The 18,593-nt window shown below is 43.1% G+C and overlaps 1 protein-coding gene across 3 annotated transcripts in view; it reads left to right on the top strand.

Annotated features, from left to right (window-relative positions):
• LOC110506633 (uncharacterized) overlaps positions 1–18,293 on the top strand; it is a 29,481-nt gene extending 11,188 nt beyond the window's left edge. The window contains exons 26-49 of one of the 3 annotated variants that reach the window (XM_090222459.1): positions 83–211; positions 404–551; positions 879–922; positions 1,017–1,262; positions 1,934–7,645; positions 8,132–12,301; positions 12,418–12,623; positions 13,043–13,214; positions 13,336–13,583; positions 13,786–13,969; positions 14,128–14,311; positions 14,540–14,712; positions 14,821–14,890; positions 14,996–15,117; positions 15,313–15,344; positions 15,663–15,831; positions 15,995–16,099; positions 16,251–16,291; positions 16,500–16,622; positions 16,755–16,853; positions 16,944–17,072; positions 17,281–17,320; positions 17,522–17,645; positions 17,848–18,293. In XM_090222459.1, coding sequence (XP_090078585.1) covers positions 83–211; positions 404–551; positions 879–922; positions 1,017–1,262; positions 1,934–7,645; positions 8,132–12,301; positions 12,418–12,623; positions 13,043–13,214; positions 13,336–13,583; positions 13,786–13,969; positions 14,128–14,311; positions 14,540–14,712; positions 14,821–14,890; positions 14,996–15,117; positions 15,313–15,344; positions 15,663–15,831; positions 15,995–16,099; positions 16,251–16,291; positions 16,500–16,622; positions 16,755–16,853; positions 16,944–17,072; positions 17,281–17,320; positions 17,522–17,645; positions 17,848–18,061 — 12,884 coding nt within the window. In that variant the 3' untranslated portion in view covers positions 18,062–18,293. Of the gene's footprint in view, positions 1–82; positions 212–403; positions 552–878; positions 923–1,016; positions 1,263–1,933; positions 12,302–12,417; positions 12,624–13,042; positions 13,215–13,335; positions 13,584–13,785; positions 13,970–14,127; positions 14,312–14,539; positions 14,713–14,820; positions 14,891–14,995; positions 15,118–15,312; positions 15,345–15,662; positions 15,832–15,994; positions 16,100–16,250; positions 16,292–16,499; positions 16,623–16,754; positions 16,854–16,943; positions 17,073–17,280; positions 17,321–17,521; positions 17,646–17,847 lie in introns of all 3 variants that reach the window. The other 2 variants (XM_090222461.1, XM_090222458.1) reach the window with 2 other exon arrangements.
• The last annotated feature ends 300 nt before the right edge of the window (positions 18,294–18,593 follow it).

Genomic DNA, 18,593 nt, shown 5'->3' with positions numbered 1-18,593 from the left:
CAGTTGATCATGGAAAGGCATCATTATTCTAGTTCAAATAATGACAACTTTTTTCCCACAATATTTTGTACACCACATACAGCACTGTTCTGTGATTACTACAACCCTACTGGAGAATGTGAGTGGCACTACAAGGCATGTGGAGCTCAGTGTATGAAGACCTGCAGAAACCCTTCCGGAGACTGTTCTAGTTTAATTCCAGCATTGGAAGGTGACCGTCTAACTCATATTTTGTCTCATTTTGGATATTATTTCTGAATAACAATTGTAATTGAAACTGACTCCAACAATTGTTATACATCTACATGCTGTATGTCTGAGCAGCCTCAGGCTACATTTACACTGACTACTGTTATCCATAACAAGACCTTTTGTAACCTCTTGGCTATTGTGCTTATTACAGGCTGCTATCCTAACTGTCCTGCGGCACAACCTTACTTCAATGAGGAGACAATGAAGTGTGTGGAGAGGGAACAATGTGGCTGTTATGACTATGAAGGAAACCAGTACACCAATGGACAGAATCTTCCGGCACAAAATTGTGAAACATGGTATGTTTGAATAATTCAGTTCACAGTACGTGTACTATTTCAGAGCATATTCTGAATGTTACAACTGTGAAAGTATTAGGTACTCTGTGCTATGTTAATTCTGGGGAAGAGGGTAAGAGTTCGGCAAAGATTGGAAGGGCTAGTGCTAGTTTTTCCATAGTGATGCTAACTATGGTTGTATGACAATCTGAAAATGTGCCCTGCTCCCCATGCATTTCACAACTTACTTAATTACCAAGTCCTGAATAGTCCTCTTACCTCTTTACTGGTATTTCATTTGAACCTCTGAATAATTTCAATGTTTAAATATGTTTTCTTCTTTTAAAGCACCTGCACAATGACTGGAGTGAGCTGTAGTTATGATGTAAATGGTAAGGATGACATCCCCAAATAAAAGTAACATATTTAGCAATAACCAAAGCAAGATTGATTAAATCTAATTGTAAAATACTTTCCCCCCTGCAGATTGTACATGCTTGCATAATGGTAAACAACACCCATATGGAGAAACCCTCTACAATACAACAGATGGGATTGGTAACTGCATAGTTGCTGTTTGTGCCTCGAACGGAACCATTACCAGGAACATTTCGCCTTGTAAAGTGACCACAACTCCAGTACCAACCACAACATCCCCTCTGACCACAACAACAACACAGGCCTCTACGACAACACTAAAGCCCACAACTGTCTTCCACTTCTCAACACCTGGTAAGCAGAGAAGCTCTTGAATGATTCAAGTGCAGCCAGATGTTTATATCATAGTGATTAATGGCAATTTTGATGGCAATTAATAGAAATGGGTATGTAACGTGTTAGTAAATGCCTTTTCGGGTCCAAAAAAGTTGAGGACAATCAAACTCGGACAAGAACGGACCCAAGAACAATTATACTCAAACCCGAAGACAACCAGACCTGGGTCTGGGTCTGGGTCTAGACCAAACCCGATTGGACTCTATTTAAAAAAATGACGTTTACCAGCCAAGTTCCTCCACTGGTTAACAAAAAGGACTTTATATTTTGCTTTCTATAAGTATGTAATTTAACCTTATTAGCATAATTTAAATATGCTATACGCTATGCAGAGCTTTGAATGGGTAATTTCGGGTCCACTCAGGTTTATCAGCTGTACTTACAATTGACTCGAGACCTGATGACAATCAAACAGGAATCGACCTGAACCCGGGTAAAACGTTGCATTTTGGTGGGGTCTTGAGTATTCGGGTTTGGGTGGACCCGTGAGGACCTCTAGGTGGTAATGAAACGTTTAATTCATATTAACGATATGTTAAAATGTAGAATTGGAAATACGAGCTATTTGGTAAACTAAAAAGTTATTTTTCTGGCCGGGTTAACGAAGTAAATATATTTTTCAAAAACAGAACCAACATCAACATCAACATGGACATCAACAACAATGGAGACCGCAACAACTACGGTACCCTCAACAAGTGGAGAAGAATCTACATCGACCACAGCTGAAACTTCAACAAAGGAAGAAACAACAACTGAGACCATCGCATCCACAAAGCCACCTAAAGAAGTCACCACAGGCCCAACAACCACTTTCCCCACTGTAATTGTTGAAACCTCTACTTCAACATCGCAGCCCACAGCAACAGGTGAAGAAACATCAGGGCCAGTTGTCATAACTTCCAATCCCACTACTTTAACAACAACAACAGAGGTAACTACATCTACCACAGGTGTAACTACAACAGTTGAAGAAACCACAACGGAGACAATTTCATCTACAGCCACAAAGCCACCTAAAGAAGTCCCCACGGGCCCAACAACCACTTCCACCACTGTAAATGTTGAAACCTCTACTTCAACATCACAGCCCACAGCAACAGGTGAAGAAACATCAGGGCCAGTTGTCATTACATCCAATCCCACTACTTTAACAACAACAACAATTGCACCCACAACAACTACACCTACCACAGGTGTAACAACAACAGTTGAAGAAACCACAACGGAGACAATTTCATCTACAGCCACAAAGCCACCTAAAGAAGTCACCTCCGGCCCAACAACCACTTCCACCACTGTAATTGTTGAAACCTCTACTTCAACATCACAGCCCACAACAACAGGTGAAGAAACATCAGGGCCAGTTGTCATTACATTCAATCCCACTACTTTAACAACAACAACAGAGGTAACTACATCTACCACAGGTGGAACTACAACAGTTGAAGAAACCACAACTGAGACAATTTCATCTACATCCACAAAGCCACCTAAAGAAGTCACCTCCGGCCCAACAACAACTTCCACCACTGTAATTGTTGAAACCTCTACTTCAACATCACAGCCCACAGCAACAGGTGAAGAAACAACAGGGCCAGTTGTCATAACTTCCAATCCCACTACTATAACAACAACTACAATTGCACCCACAACAATGACACATACCACAGGTGTAACAACAACAGTTGAAGAAACCACAACGGAGACAATTTCATCTACAGCCACAAAGCCACCTAAAGAATTCACCCCAGGCCCAACAACCACTTCCACCACTGTAATTGCTGAAACCTCTACCTCAACATCACAGCCCACAGCAACAGGTGAAGAAACATCAGGGCCAGTTGTCATTACATCCAATCCCACTACTTTAACAACAACAACAGAGGTAACTACACCTACCACAGGTGTAACGACAAGAGTTGAAGAAACCACAACGGAGACAATTTCATCTACAGCCACAAAGCCACCTAAAGAAGTCCCCACGGGCCCAACAACAACTTCCACCACTGTAATTGTTGAAACCTCTACTTCAACATCACAGCCCACAGCAACAGGTGAAGAAACATCAGGGCCAGTTGTCATAACGTCCAATCCCACTACTTTAACAACAACTACAATTACACCCACAACAATGACACCTACCACAGGTGGAACGACAACAGTTGAAGAAACCACAACGGAGACAATTTCATCTACAGCCACAAAGCCACCTAAAGAAGTCCCCACGGGCCCATCAACAACTTCCACCACTGTAATTGTTGAAACCTCTACTTCAACATCACAGCCCACAACAACAGGTGAAGAAACATCAGGGCCAGTTGTCATAACGTCCAATCCCACTACTTTAACAACAACTACAATTGCACCCACAACAACGACACCTACCACGGGTGGAACTACAAGAATTGAAGAAACCACATCTGAGTCAATTTCAACTACATCCACAAAGCCACCTAAAGAAGTCCCCACAGGCCCAACAACCACTTCCACCACTGTAATTGCTGAAACCTCTACTTCAACATCACAGCCCACAACAACAGGTGAAGAAACATCAGGGCCAGTTGTCATTACATCCAATCCCACTACTTTAACAACAACAACAGAGGTAACTACACCTACCACAGGTGGAACTACAACAGTTGAAGAATCCACAACGGAGACAATTTCATCTACAGCCACAAAGCCACCTAAAGAAGTCCCCACGGGCCCAACAACCACTTCCACAACTGTAATTGTTGAAACCTCTACTTCAACATCACAGCCCACAACAACAGGTGAAGAAACATCAGGGCCAGTTGTCATAACGTCCAATCCCACTACTTTAACAACAACTACAAACGCACCCACAACAACGACACCTACCACGGGTGGAACTACAAGAATTGAAGAAACCACATCTGAGTCAATTTTATCTACAGCCACAAAGCCACCTAAAGAAGTCACCTCCGGCCCAACAACAACTTCCACCACTGTAATTGTTGAAACCTCTACTTCAACATCACAGCCCACAACAACAGGTGAAGAAACATCAGGGCCAGTTGTCATTACATCCAATCCCACTACTTTAACAACAACAACAGAGGTAACTACACCTACCACAGGTGTAACGACAAGAGTTGAAGAAACCACAACGGAGACAATTTCATCTACAGCCACAAAGCCACCTAAAGAAGTCACCTCCGGCCCATCAACAACTTCCACGACTGTAATTGTTGAAACCTCTACTTCAACATCACAGCCCACAACAACAGGTGAAGAAACATCAGGGCCAGTTGTCATAACTTCCAATCCCACTACTTTAACAACAACAACAGAGGTAACTACACCTAACACAGGTGTAACGACAACAGTTGTAGAAACCACAACTGAGACAATTCCATCTACATCCACAAAGCCACCTAAAGAAGTCACCTCCGGCCCAACAACCACTTCCACCACTGTAATTGTTGAAACCTCTACTTCAACATCACAGCCCACAACAACAGGTGAAGAAACATCAGGGCCAGTTGTCATTACATTCAATCCCACTACTTTAACAACAACAACAGAGGTAACTACATCTACCACAGGTGGAACTACAACAGTTGAAGAAACCACAACTGAGACAATTTCATCTACATCCACAAAGCCACCTAAAGAAGTCACCTCCGGCCCAACAACAACTTCCACCACTGTAATTGTTGAAACCTCTACTTCAACATCACAGCCCACAGCAACAGGTGAAGAAACAACAGGGCCAGTTGTCATAACTTCCAATCCCACTACTATAACAACAACTACAATTGCACCCACAACAATGACACATACCACAGGTGTAACAACAACAGTTGAAGAAACCACAACGGAGACAATTTCATCTACAGCCACAAAGCCACCTAAAGAATTCACCCCAGGCCCAACAACCACTTCCACCACTGTAATTGCTGAAACCTCTACCTCAACATCACAGCCCACAGCAACAGGTGAAGAAACATCAGGGCCAGTTGTCATTACATCCAATCCCACTACTTTAACAACAACAACAGAGGTAACTACACCTACCACAGGTGTAACGACAAGAGTTGAAGAAACCACAACGGAGACAATTTCATCTACAGCCACAAAGCCACCTAAAGAAGTCCCCACGGGCCCAACAACAACTTCCACCACTGTAATTGTTGAAACCTCTACTTCAACATCACAGCCCACAGCAACAGGTGAAGAAACATCAGGGCCAGTTGTCATAACGTCCAATCCCACTACTTTAACAACAACTACAATTACACCCACAACAATGACACCTACCACAGGTGGAACGACAACAGTTGAAGAAACCACAACGGAGACAATTTCATCTACAGCCACAAAGCCACCTAAAGAAGTCCCCACGGGCCCATCAACAACTTCCACCACTGTAATTGTTGAAACCTCTACTTCAACATCACAGCCCACAACAACAGGTGAAGAAACATCAGGGCCAGTTGTCATAACGTCCAATCCCACTACTTTAACAACAACTACAATTGCACCCACAACAACGACACCTACCACGGGTGGAACTACAAGAATTGAAGAAACCACATCTGAGTCAATTTCAACTACATCCACAAAGCCACCTAAAGAAGTCCCCACAGGCCCAACAACCACTTCCACCACTGTAATTGCTGAAACCTCTACTTCAACATCACAGCCCACAACAACAGGTGAAGAAACATCAGGGCCAGTTGTCATTACATCCAATCCCACTACTTTAACAACAACAACAGAGGTAACTACACCTACCACAGGTGGAACTACAACAGTTGAAGAATCCACAACGGAGACAATTTCATCTACAGCCACAAAACCACCTAAAGAAGTCCCCACGGGCCCAACAACCACTTCCACCACTGTAAATGTTGAAACCTCTACTTCAACATCACAGCCCACAGCAACAGGTGAAGAAACAACAGGGCCAGTTGTCATAACTTCCAATCCCACTACTTTAACAACAACAACAGAGGTAACTACACCTAACACAGGTGTAACGACAACAGTTGTAGAAACCACAACTGAGACAATTTCATCTACATCCACCGAGTCACCTAAAGAAGTCCCCACGGGCCCAACAACCACTTCCACCACTGTAAATGTTGAAACCTCTACTTCAACATCACAGCCCACAGCAACAGGTGAAGAAACAACAGGGCCAGTTGTCATAACTTCCAATCCTACTACCTTAACAACAACTACAATTGCACCCACAACAATGACACCTACCACAGGTGTAACAACAGCAATTGAAGAAACCACAACGGAGACAATTTCATCTACATCCACAAAGCCACCTAAAGAAGTCCCCACGGGCCCAACAACCGCTTCCACAACTGTAATTGTTGAAACCTCTACTTCAACATCACAGCCCACAACAACAGGTGAAGAAACATCAGGGCCAGTTGTCATAACGTCCAATCCCACTACTTTAACAACAACTACAATTGCACCCACAACAACGACACCTACCACGGGTGGAACTACAAGAATTGAAGAAACCACATCTGAGTCAATTTCATCTACAGCCACAAAGCCACCTAAAGAAGTCACCTCCGGCCCAACAACAACTTCCACCACTGTAAATGTTGAAACCTCTACTTCAACATCACAGCCCACAACAACAGGTGAAGAAACATCAGGGCCAGTTGTCATTACATCCAATCCCACTACTTTAACAACAACAACAGAGGTAACTACACCTACCACAGGTGGAACTACAACAGTTGAAGAAACCACAACTGAGACAATTCCATCTACATCCACAAAGCCACCTAAAGAAGTCCCCACGGGCCCAACAACCACTTCCACCACTGTAAATGTTGAAACCTCTACTTCAACATCACAGCCCACAGCAACAGGTGAAGAAACATCAGGGCCAGTTGTCATTACATCCAATCCCACTACTTTAACAACAACAACAGAGGTAACTACACCTACCACAGGTGTAACGACAAGAGTTGAAGAAACCACAACGGAGACAATTTCATCTACAGCCACAAAGCCACCTAAAGAAGTCACCTCCGGCCCATCAACAACTTCCACGACTGTAATTGTTGAAACCTCTACTTCAACATCACAGCCCACATCAACAGGTGAAGAAACATCAGGGCCAGTTGTCATAACTTCCAATCCCACTACTTTAACAACAACAACAGAGGTAACTACACCTACCACAGGTGTAACGACAAGAGTTGAAGAAACCACAACTGAGACAATTTCATCTACATCCACCGAGTCACCTAAAGAAGTCCCCACGGGCCCAACAACCACTTCCACCACTGTAAATGTTGAAACCTCTACTTCAACATCACAGCCCACAGCAACAGGTGAAGAAACAACAGGGCCAGTTGTCATAACTTCCAATCCTACTACCTTAACAACAACTACAATTGCACCCACAACAATGACACCTACCACAGGTGTAACAACAGCAATTGAAGAAACCACAACAGAGACAATTTCATCTACAGCCACAAAGCCACCTAAAGAAGTCCCCACGGGCCCAACAACCACTTCCACAACTGTAATTGTTGAAACCTCTACTTCAACATCACAGCCCACAACAACAGGTGAAGAAACATCAGGGCCAGTTGTCATAACGTCCAATCCCACTACTTTAACAACAACTACAATTGCACCCACAACAACGACACCTACCACGGGTGGAACTACAAGAATTGAAGAAACCACAACTGAGACAATTCCATCTACATCCACAAAGCCACCTAAAGAAGTCACCTCCGGCCCAACAACCACTTCCACCACTGTAAATGTTGAAACCTCTACTTCAACATCACAGCCCACAGCAACAGGTGAAGAAACATCAGGGCCAGTTGTCATTACATCCAGTCCCACTACTTTAACAACAACAACAGAGGTAACTACACCTACCACAGGTGTAACGACAAGAGTTGAAGAAACCACAACTGAGACAATTTCATCTACATCCACCGAGTCACCTAAAGAAGTCCCCACGGGCCCAACAACCACTTCCACCACTGTAAATGTTGACACCTCTACTTCAACATCACAGCCCACAACAACAGGTGAAGAAACATCAGGGCCAGTTGTCATTACATCCAATCCCACTACTTTAACAACAACAACAGAGGTAACTACACCTACCACAGGTGGAACTACAACCGTTGAAGAAACCACCACTGAGTCAATTTCATCTACAGCCACAAAGCCACCTAAAGAAGTCACCTCCGGCCCATCAACAACTTCCACCACTGTAATTGTTGAAACCTCTACTTCAACATCACAGCCCACAACAACAGGTGAAGAAACATCAGGGCCAGTTGTCATTACATCCAGTCCCACTACTTTAACAACAACAACAGAGGTAACTACACCTACCACAGGTGGAACTACAACAGTTGAAGAAACCACAACTGAGACAATTCCATCTACATCCACAAAGCCACCTAAAGAAGTCCCCACGGGCCCAACAACCACTTCCACCACCGTAAATGTTGAAACCTCTACTTCAACATCACAGCCCACAGCAACAGGTGAAGAAACATCAGGGCCAGTTGTCATTACATCCAGTCCCACTACTTTAACAACAACAACAGAGGTAACTACACCTACCACAGGTGTAACGACAAGAGTTGAAGAAACCACAATGGAGACAATTTCATCTACAGCCACAAAGCCACCTAAAGAAGTCACCTCCGGCCCATCAACAACTTCCACGACTGTAATTGTTGAAACCTCTACTTCAACATCACAGCCCACAACAACAGGTGAAGAAACATCAGGGCCAGTTGTCATTACATCCAATCCCACTACTTTAACAACAACAACAGAGGTAACTACACCTACCACAGGTGTAACAACAACAGTTGAAGAAACCACCACTGAGACAATTTCATCTACATCCACAAAGCCACCTAAAGAAGTCACCTCCGGCCCAACAACAACTTCCACCACTGTAATTGTTGAAACCTCTACTTCAACATCACAGCCCACAACAACAGGTGAAGAAACATCAGGGCCAGTTGTCATAACTTCCAATCCCACTACTTTAACAACAACAACAGAGGTAACTACACCTAACACAGGTGTAACGACAACAGTTGTAGAAACCACAACTGAGACAATTTCATCTACATCCACCGAGTCACCTAAAGAAGTCCCCACGGGCCCAACAACCACTTCCACCACTGTAAATGTTGAAACCTCTACTTCAACATCACAGCCCACAGCAACAGGTGAAAAAACAACAGGGCCAGTTGTCATAACTTCCAATCCTACTACCTTAACAACAACTACAATTGCACCCACAACAATGACACCTACCACAGGTGTAACAACAGCAGTTGAAGAAACCACAACGGAGACAATTTCATCTACAGCCACAAAGCCACCTAAAGAAGTCCCCACGGGCCCAACAACCACTTCCACAACTGTAATTGTTGAAACCTCTACTTCAACATCACAGCCCACAGCAACAGGTGAAGAAACATCAGGGCCATTTGTCATAACGTCCAATCCCACTACTTTAACAACAACTACAATTGCACCCACAACAACGACACCTACCACGGGTGGAACTACAAGAATTGAAGAAACCACATCTGAGTCAATTTCATCTACAGCCACAAAGCCACCTAAAGAAGTCACCTCCGGCCCAACAACAACTTCCACCACTGTAATTGTTGAAACCTCTACTTCAACATCACAGCCCACAACAACAGGTGAAGAAACATCAGGGCCAGTTGTCATTACATCCAGTCCCACTACTTTAACAACAACAACAGAGGTAACTACACCTACCACAGGTGGAACTACAACAGTTGAAGAAACCACAACTGAGACAATTCCATCTACATCCACAAAGCCACCTAAAGAAGTCCCCACGGGCCCAACAACCACTTCCACCACCGTAAATGTTGAAACCTCTACTTCAACATCACAGCCCACAGCAACAGGTGAAGAAACATCAGGGCCAGTTGTCATTACATCCAGTCCCACTACTTTAACAACAACAACAGAGGTAACTACACCTACCGCAGGTGTAACGACAAGAGTTGAAGAAACCACAATGGAGACAATTTCATCTACAGCCACAAAGCCACCTAAAGAAGTCCCCACGGGCCCAACAACCACTTCCACAACTGTAATTGTTGAAACCTCTACTTCAACATCACAGCCCACAACAACAGGTGAAGAAACATCAGGGCCAGTTGTCATAACGTCCAATCCCACTACTTTAACAACAACTACAATTGCACCCACAACAACGACACCTACCACGGGTGGAACTACAAGAATTGAAGAAACCACATCTGAGTCAATTTCATCTACAGCCACAAAGCCACCTAAAGAAGTCACCTCCGGCCCATCAACAACTTCCACCACTGTAATTGTTGAAACCTCTACTTCAACATCACAGCCCACAACAACAGGTGAAGAAACATCAGGGCCAGTTGTCATAACTTCCAATCCCACTACTTTAACAACAACAACAGAGGTAACTACACCTACCACAGGTGTAACGACAACAGTTGTAGAAACCACAACTGAGACAATTTCATCTACATCTACCGAGTCACCTAAAGAAGGCCCCACGGGCCCAACAACCACTTCCACCACTGTAAATGTTGAAACCTCTACTTCAACATCACAGCCCACAGCAACAGGTGAAGAAACAACAGGGCCAGTTGTCATAACTTCCAATCCTACTACCTTAACAACAACTACAATTGCACCCACAACAATGACACCTACCACAGGTGTAACAACAGCAGTTGAAGAAACCACAACAGAGACAATTTCATCTACAGCCACAAAGCCACCTAAAGAAGTCCCCACGGGCCCAACAACCACTGCCACAACTGTAATTGTTGAAACCTCTACTTCAACATCACAGCCCACAGCAACAGGTGAAGAAACATCAGGGCCAGTTGTCATAACGTCCAATCCCACTACTTTAACAACAACTACAAACGCACCCACAACAACGACACCTACCACGGGTGGAACTACAAGAATTGAAGAAACCACATCTGAGTCAATTTCATCTACAGCCACAAAGCCACCTAAAGAAGTCACCTCCGGCCCAACAACAACTTCCACCACTGTAAATGTTGAAACCTCTACTTCAACATCACAGCCCACAACAACAGGTGAAGAAACATCAGGGCCAGTTGTCATTACATCCAATCCCACTACTTTAACAACAACAACAGAGGTAACTACACCTACCACAGGTGGAACTACAACAGTTGAAGAAACCACAACTGAGACAATTTCATCTACATCCACAAAGCCACCTAAAGAAGTCCCCACGGGCCCAACAACCACTTCCACCACTGTAAATGTTGAAACCTCTACTTCAACATCACAGCCCACAGCAACAGGTGAAGAAACATCAGGGCCAGTTGTCATTACATCCAGTCCCACTACTTTAACAACAACAACAGAGGTAACTACACCTACCACAGGTGGAACTACAAGAGTTGAAGAAACCACAACTGAGACAATTTCATCTACAGCCACAAAGCCACCTAAAGAAGTCACCTCCGGCCCAACAACAACTTCCACCACTGTAAATGTTGAAACCTCTACTTCAACATCACAGCCCACAGCAACAGGTGAAGAAACATCAGGGCCAGTTGTCATTACATCCAATCCCACTACTTTAACAACAACTACAGAGGTAACTACACCTACCACAGGTGGAACTACAACAGTTGAAGAAACCACAACTGAGACAATTCCATCTACATCCACAAAGCCACCTAAAGAAGTCACCACAGGCCCAATTACATATTCCACAACTGCTGAAGTTGTAACTTTGACATCACAGCCTTCAACAACAAGTACAGAAACAACAGAGCCAGTTGTAATCACAGGCCCATTAGAAACAACAAGAAATCCTTCAGCATCGCCACAAGTGATTATTACACCAACATCACAAGTAGTCACCACCAGCCAGTGTATGTGCCATGTTAATGGGACACAATATCTACCAGGTAACATGTTATAAATGTCATTTAGACAATCAAAATAAATTTCATTTCACTAATCTTTTAATTCATTTTCATTTGTAAAAGGAAATGTTGTAACACTTGCCTTTCTTAACAATCAGGGGACCTAGTGTATAATGTGACTGATGGTTCAGGGTGGTGCTTCACCGCTTACTGCAAAGCAACGTGTCAAGTTGAAGTGGAATCAAATCCATGTCCTTCCTCTACACCACCCACTGTTTCACCCACAACGTCAGAAGAGACAACGACCACACCACCAACAACCCAATCCTCCCCAGACTGCACTAGCGTTCAGCCGCCAAGAAAGGTCATTTATTCCCTAAAAATCTTTTTGGGGCTGTAATAATGAAATGGGTGAATATGTATATATCTCTTTGTGGTGTAATGCTTGAGACATGGAATATGTATGTGTGCAATTCAGAGGTTGAATGGGCAAGACAAAAGATTGAAGTGACTTTCAACGGAGTATGGTAGTAGGGGCCAAGCTCACTTGTTTGTGTCAAGAACTGCAACACTGCTGGGTTTTTCACGCTAAACCGTTTCCTTTATGTATCAAGAATGGTCCACCACCCTAAGGACATCCAGCCACTGTGGGAAGCACTGGAGACAACATGGGCCAGCGTCCCTGTGGAAAGCTTTCGACACCTTGTAGAGTCCACTTAGAGTATGTTTAACCCTCCTTGTGAATGTTTGAGTAATTGCTTTCCCTTATCAAATCAATGGCAGAATGGAGAGTCTTGGCAGCTGAATGGCTGTACCACAGCAATTTGCCAGGACGGCATTGTTGTCCATCTACCAGTAAAATGCAAGCCAGTGGAGCCACTACAGTGTGAGAATGGTCGTCTACCTGTCAAGGTCTATGATTCAACTGGATGCTGCTTTACATATGAATGTGAATGTAAGTGACAACATACAACCCAACAATCTGAATGAAAATAAGACATTGTTGCTCATTCATATTCATTTGTCCTCTGTGAATAGCTTAGACAATGATCAACTCATATTTTAACATGTTGCAGGTGTATGCAGTGGATGGGGTGGATCTCACTACATGACATTTGATGGAGTGTATTACAATTTCCAGGAGAACTGCTCATACATCTTAGTGAAAGAAATCAACTTCAAATACAACCTTACCATTATTGTTGATAATCACTACTGTGGAAACGCCGACAGTGGATTCTGTCCTCAGTCTCTTATCATTCACTACAATTCCTATGAAGTGATTCTTACCCAGCAGAGATCTGGTGAAACAACAGAAAACGTGGTAACTATTTAAAAAATATAATTCCCATTGCTTGTATTTTTCTATGCTGCTGCGTTTTTATGCTGCTGCGTTATCATGCATTATTAAAATCCCATAACTTTAAATTAAAACCAATAACGAGGTTAATATTGTCATGTTACTACTTTCAAGATAACACATGACTCAACCATCTAAATGTGTATCCATTTTTGCACAACTGCAGGTATATGTCAACAGTAAACGAATCTACCCAGCTTACAGAATGGGTGACATTGCTCTAACAAGTACTGGTGTGGAGGTTGTGCTGGAGATCCCTGATCTTAAGGTTCAGGTGTCTTACAAGGGGTCATCATTTAGCATCAACCTTCCTTACTCCCTCTTCCAAAGCAGCACAGAGGGCCAGTGTGGTGAGTATTATAAAAGAGGGTCAATATACATTTCACAGTTTCAAACTTCCAGTAGATGCTCCTATCGAGACCACCCTATAGAAATTGCATACAACAAAAAACTATGGCCTGGCCTTGCTAACTAGGTCTTACACTATGCAAAATCCCTATTTTTCAAGGTACCTGTGATAATTCCCAGAAGAATGACTGCCAGTCACCTAATGGTCAGATACAGAGTTGCTCAGTCGCAGCTAGCCAGTGGCTAATTCCAAACCAGGACTGTCCAACTCCTCCAACAGCACCACCCGCAAGCACATCCCCTACCCCCTGCAAGACAGCCGTTTGTGAAATCATGAACAGCAAGTAAGGAACATATCAAACTAAGTTCGAGAAAGGGAACAAGCACACAAGCACAACAAGCACAACTTCCTAATGTGTTTTATCAATTGTAATGTACATTTTCTGTCATGTTAATTTGCTTGTATTTGAAACTTGTTTCTATCATAATACAGGTACTGTTCCATTGGCATTTCTGGTTAAAGGTTGCACTCCATGCATCTCTCTAAATCACTATGTTCTTTTCTGTCAAAGGGTCTTTGAGGAATGCCATAAAGCGGTTTCTCCTGATGCCTTCGTTCAGGCCTGTAGATCAGATGTCTGCTACAATGCTAATTCTAGCTGCTCTAGTCTGGAGGCGTATGCATCTGAATGTGCAAATAAAGGGATCTGCATTGAATGGAGGAAGTTCACCAATGGAGAATGTGGTGAGCTATGAATCCAAGCATAGTAGTCATGCCACAAATTCATAGGCAGCGACTTACATTTTTTTTTGCTGTTGTTTAGCATAACTGTGGCCTATTTTTGTCCTGCAGAGCATACATGCCCAGCCACTAAGGTGTACATGCCATGTGGTCCAGCAGTTGAACCAACATGTAATACCAGGTAAGCTTTAGTCTGATTGGATGTCATATGAATTTCCTTCATATTCCTTCATATTCTTTTAAATAAATGATATCCTGTATAATCCCAAACCTATTTTGTACGCAGATATAATGAGAAGTATTTGAACAACCAAATCCAAATGATCAATAAGACGAAGGAGGGTTGCTTCTGTCCATCTAAAACCGTCTTGTTCAGCACCTACTCTGATACTTGTGTGGTCTCCTGTGGTAAGAATGGGTTATGGGTCATTTTGCAGGTAGCTATCAATATAAGAATGAGACCTTTCTGTACTTTTAAACCTTGAATTCAGCATGAATCACAGTTTACTGGCTTTACTGGCTCCACAAAATGTGGAGGTGTGAAGAACTTGATCCCAACTATGTGAGACAAACATTTTAAACACACCCTGTATTTATTTTCAGGCTGCACCGGACCTGATGGCAACCCCCAAATGGTAAGAATTTCCTCCATCTAAATATTCTCCAGATATTCACATTGACATATCATGAGATGCATTTCACGTGAGTCAGGGAAACTCACATACTTAGGATGGATACTTTTCATTGATAGGTCTTGTCCTCTTTATTCCTTCCAAAGAACAGACCAGAAAACATTTAATCTCTGAATAACCACTTCCAACCCATTCCTTCTCACCTTATGATGGTTCATATTAACTGTCATAGTTAAATCCAGTTCATTGCAGAACAACAACATTTGAGTTCGTCTTTTCTATCTATGTATTGACCTGACATTACTCTGTTTTTCCGTTAAGCCTGGTGATACATGGGAGAGTGGTTGCCAGCAGTGCACCTGTGACATGGACTCCATGATTGTCCAGTGCCAGCCTATCACCTGCCCCACATCAGCCACACCCATCTGCAATGAGACTGGTTACAGACTGGTGAACAAGACAGAAGGCTGCTGCCAGAAATATACATGTGGTGAGTGATGGAACAGACCCTTCGGTAAATCATTAGAAAGCCAACTCTTATTCATACAGTACTAGACCAAGATTATCTGAAGTGTTGTGTAGGGTCATAGGGGTTATTTGACCCTCTATCGGCGTGTCTTTTAATCACTTCCCATTGGTTACCTCTGTAACAGAGTGTGATGCACTGCTTTGCCCCAAAGTCATGATGGACTGCCAGCCAGGGTGGGAGGCAATTATAAGCACATCCAACTCAAGCTGCTGTCCAGAGTATACCTGTGGTAAGACCCTTTGATTTTCTTCATCAGCGGTTTAGTTAGTTCATTGACTTTGTAATTCCCAGGTATCACTGGTTTGAATTACGTTTGTGTTAACTATGACATGAATCACTGGTATCACTGACTGATTCCTTCTCAATGTGTGTCTGTTCAGTTCCTAAGGGTGTATGTGTCTACAATAACATTGAGTACCAGGTGAGAATAAATAATTTCAAATAAATTTAATTCAACAAGCTTCTGAAAGACACCCACACACATAGCTTTAGATAAGCTGTATTGTGTTTGCTGCCCTCATAATTGGCCGCATTCTACTATAAAACTGCTCCCTTTGCACTCTGACCCTCCTCTACTCAAACAGTCTGTTATTGTGGATTATAACGTGTGTCTCTCCCTTTCACTCCAGCCTGGTGCTGAAGTTCCTAAAGGAACATGTGAGAATTGTATCTGCAGCTCGACCATGGATCCTAGCACCAAGCTCAACAACATTGTGTGCACAAATATATCCTGCGACACTACATGTTCACAGGTAGTCATGTCTCTCTTAACAAACATGATACATGGATTTACGTATTTATAAGAAACTTGCAGTAGCCTACTCTGAAGGCTTATGAAGTAGGTTACCAATGATTTACTAATATACTCTCCATGCTCGTATTAGGGCTTCCAGTATCAGGCCATACCTGGTCAGTGTTGTGGGAAATGTGTACAGACAAGCTGTGTGGTTAATATGCCAGATAAGACCAAACACACTATTCAGGTGAGTACCACAAGAGTGTATGAGGATGCATAATCTGTCTGCATGATCTGAAACTCCATCATAATTCTTCATCTTCTCCTTGTGCGACAGGTGAACGAAACATGGTCACCACCTGGTGACAAATGTGTGATGTACACGTGTGACAAAAGTGATGACCAATATATACCAGTAGAGGTGAAGACTGTGTGCCCTGATTTCAGCCCAGAGATCTGTGTCCCAGTGAGTTTCTATCCTATCTCACCTCCTTCTTGGGGACAATCAACACTGAAGTTACACTGTTTCCCATTCTCACTCAGAATGTTACTATAATTTGTAGTGCTCTTGGGTCATAGAGATAGATGTTTCAGTAACATTTAGAATGGAAGGGAGCTCACATAATGTATACAATCTAACGCTTATAAATCATCTCTCCTATTTTTCACTGCAGGGCACAGAAAAGACAGATGCAAATGGATGCTGCAAGACCTGTAAGTAACACGTCCAGCCAAATCATTCCTAATAACCACCTATCTACTGGTTAATAATAGCATGCTATGTCACCAAAATAAGACCAACAGGAAACATTGTGTGCCTACATACTGGCCAAAAATGTATATATTGGATGTTTCTGCTTCATCTACTGTCATACTGTTTCAAACAATAACTCTTGATGCATCTTTCCTGACCAGGCACAGAACGCAGCAATGTCTGTGAGATGAAGTACACCACCACTAGCATTGTCATCAGTGGCTGTGTGACCGCTGAGCCTGTGGAGATCAATTCCTGCTCAGGAAACTGTGGAACCTCTTCCATGTAAGTACTACGGATATTGAATGCAGCACTAGTCAATGTCATGCAGGCCCCAGTCAGTCATCACCTATTCACTGTCTAGTTTGCCCTTTATGAACTAGAAGCCAATTTGACTTACTTATTGTTCCTGTGCTCATCTTGTCAAGACAACCCAGGGAATTCAAGCCCTCTTTTCAACTTGTCTTGTGTTTCTGTGAATGTGCAGGTACTCAGCAGAGGCGAACACCATGATGCACTACTGCTCCTGCTGCCAAGAGGCGACCACTAGCCAGAAAGAGGTGGAGCTGCTCTGCCCTGATGGGTCAAAGGTCAAGCACTCCTACATCCACGTTGAGTCATGCGGATGTCATGTCACAGACTGTGACACAGGCACGACTGCCACCCCGGGAACAACCAGACAGCGCAGGAGGAGGCGCTAAACGTCTAGGGAGACAACATCGGAATTGTTCTCATGACATCGAATGTTTTAGTGCAAATTTGTTTTCTTGTTACGTTTTAATTCAGTCTGTCATGTCAGTGTATTTCTACAATCGGCAGCACTTAGTATTATGTTCTTATACCTTCATTATAGAATGAATGTATTTTCTATGATAAATGTTGAGGGTAATCTCTTTTCTCATTTGTAGTGATTAATAAACAACAGCAACATCATGTGCTTCTGCATGTTCCTTTTGCTCTTTCAGCAATTCTCACAATCCTTCAAGCTATTCACAGTGACCACTATAAGTAACATTGTGCTAATTAGAAGTATGTACAGGTAACTGGCAAAATAACAGTAACAACATAAAGTGTCCTCATACGGCTATCGGCTGACACGAGCCGCCAGAACAGCTTTAATGCAGCTTGGCATAGATTCATCAAGCGTCTGAAGCTCTATGTTGAGGTATGCGACTCCATTGTTCCACGAGAAATTCCATAATTTGGTGTTTTGTTGATGGTGGTGGAAAATGC

This window comes from Oncorhynchus mykiss, chromosome 26 (assembly GCF_057628025.1).
Source record: "Oncorhynchus mykiss isolate SJ-2025 chromosome 26, ASM5762802v1, whole genome shotgun sequence".
NCBI lineage: Eukaryota > Metazoa > Chordata > Actinopteri > Salmoniformes > Salmonidae > Oncorhynchus > Oncorhynchus mykiss.
The sequence above is the reverse complement of the archived record's forward strand: the minus strand, read 5'-3'. Positions and strand labels throughout refer to the sequence as shown.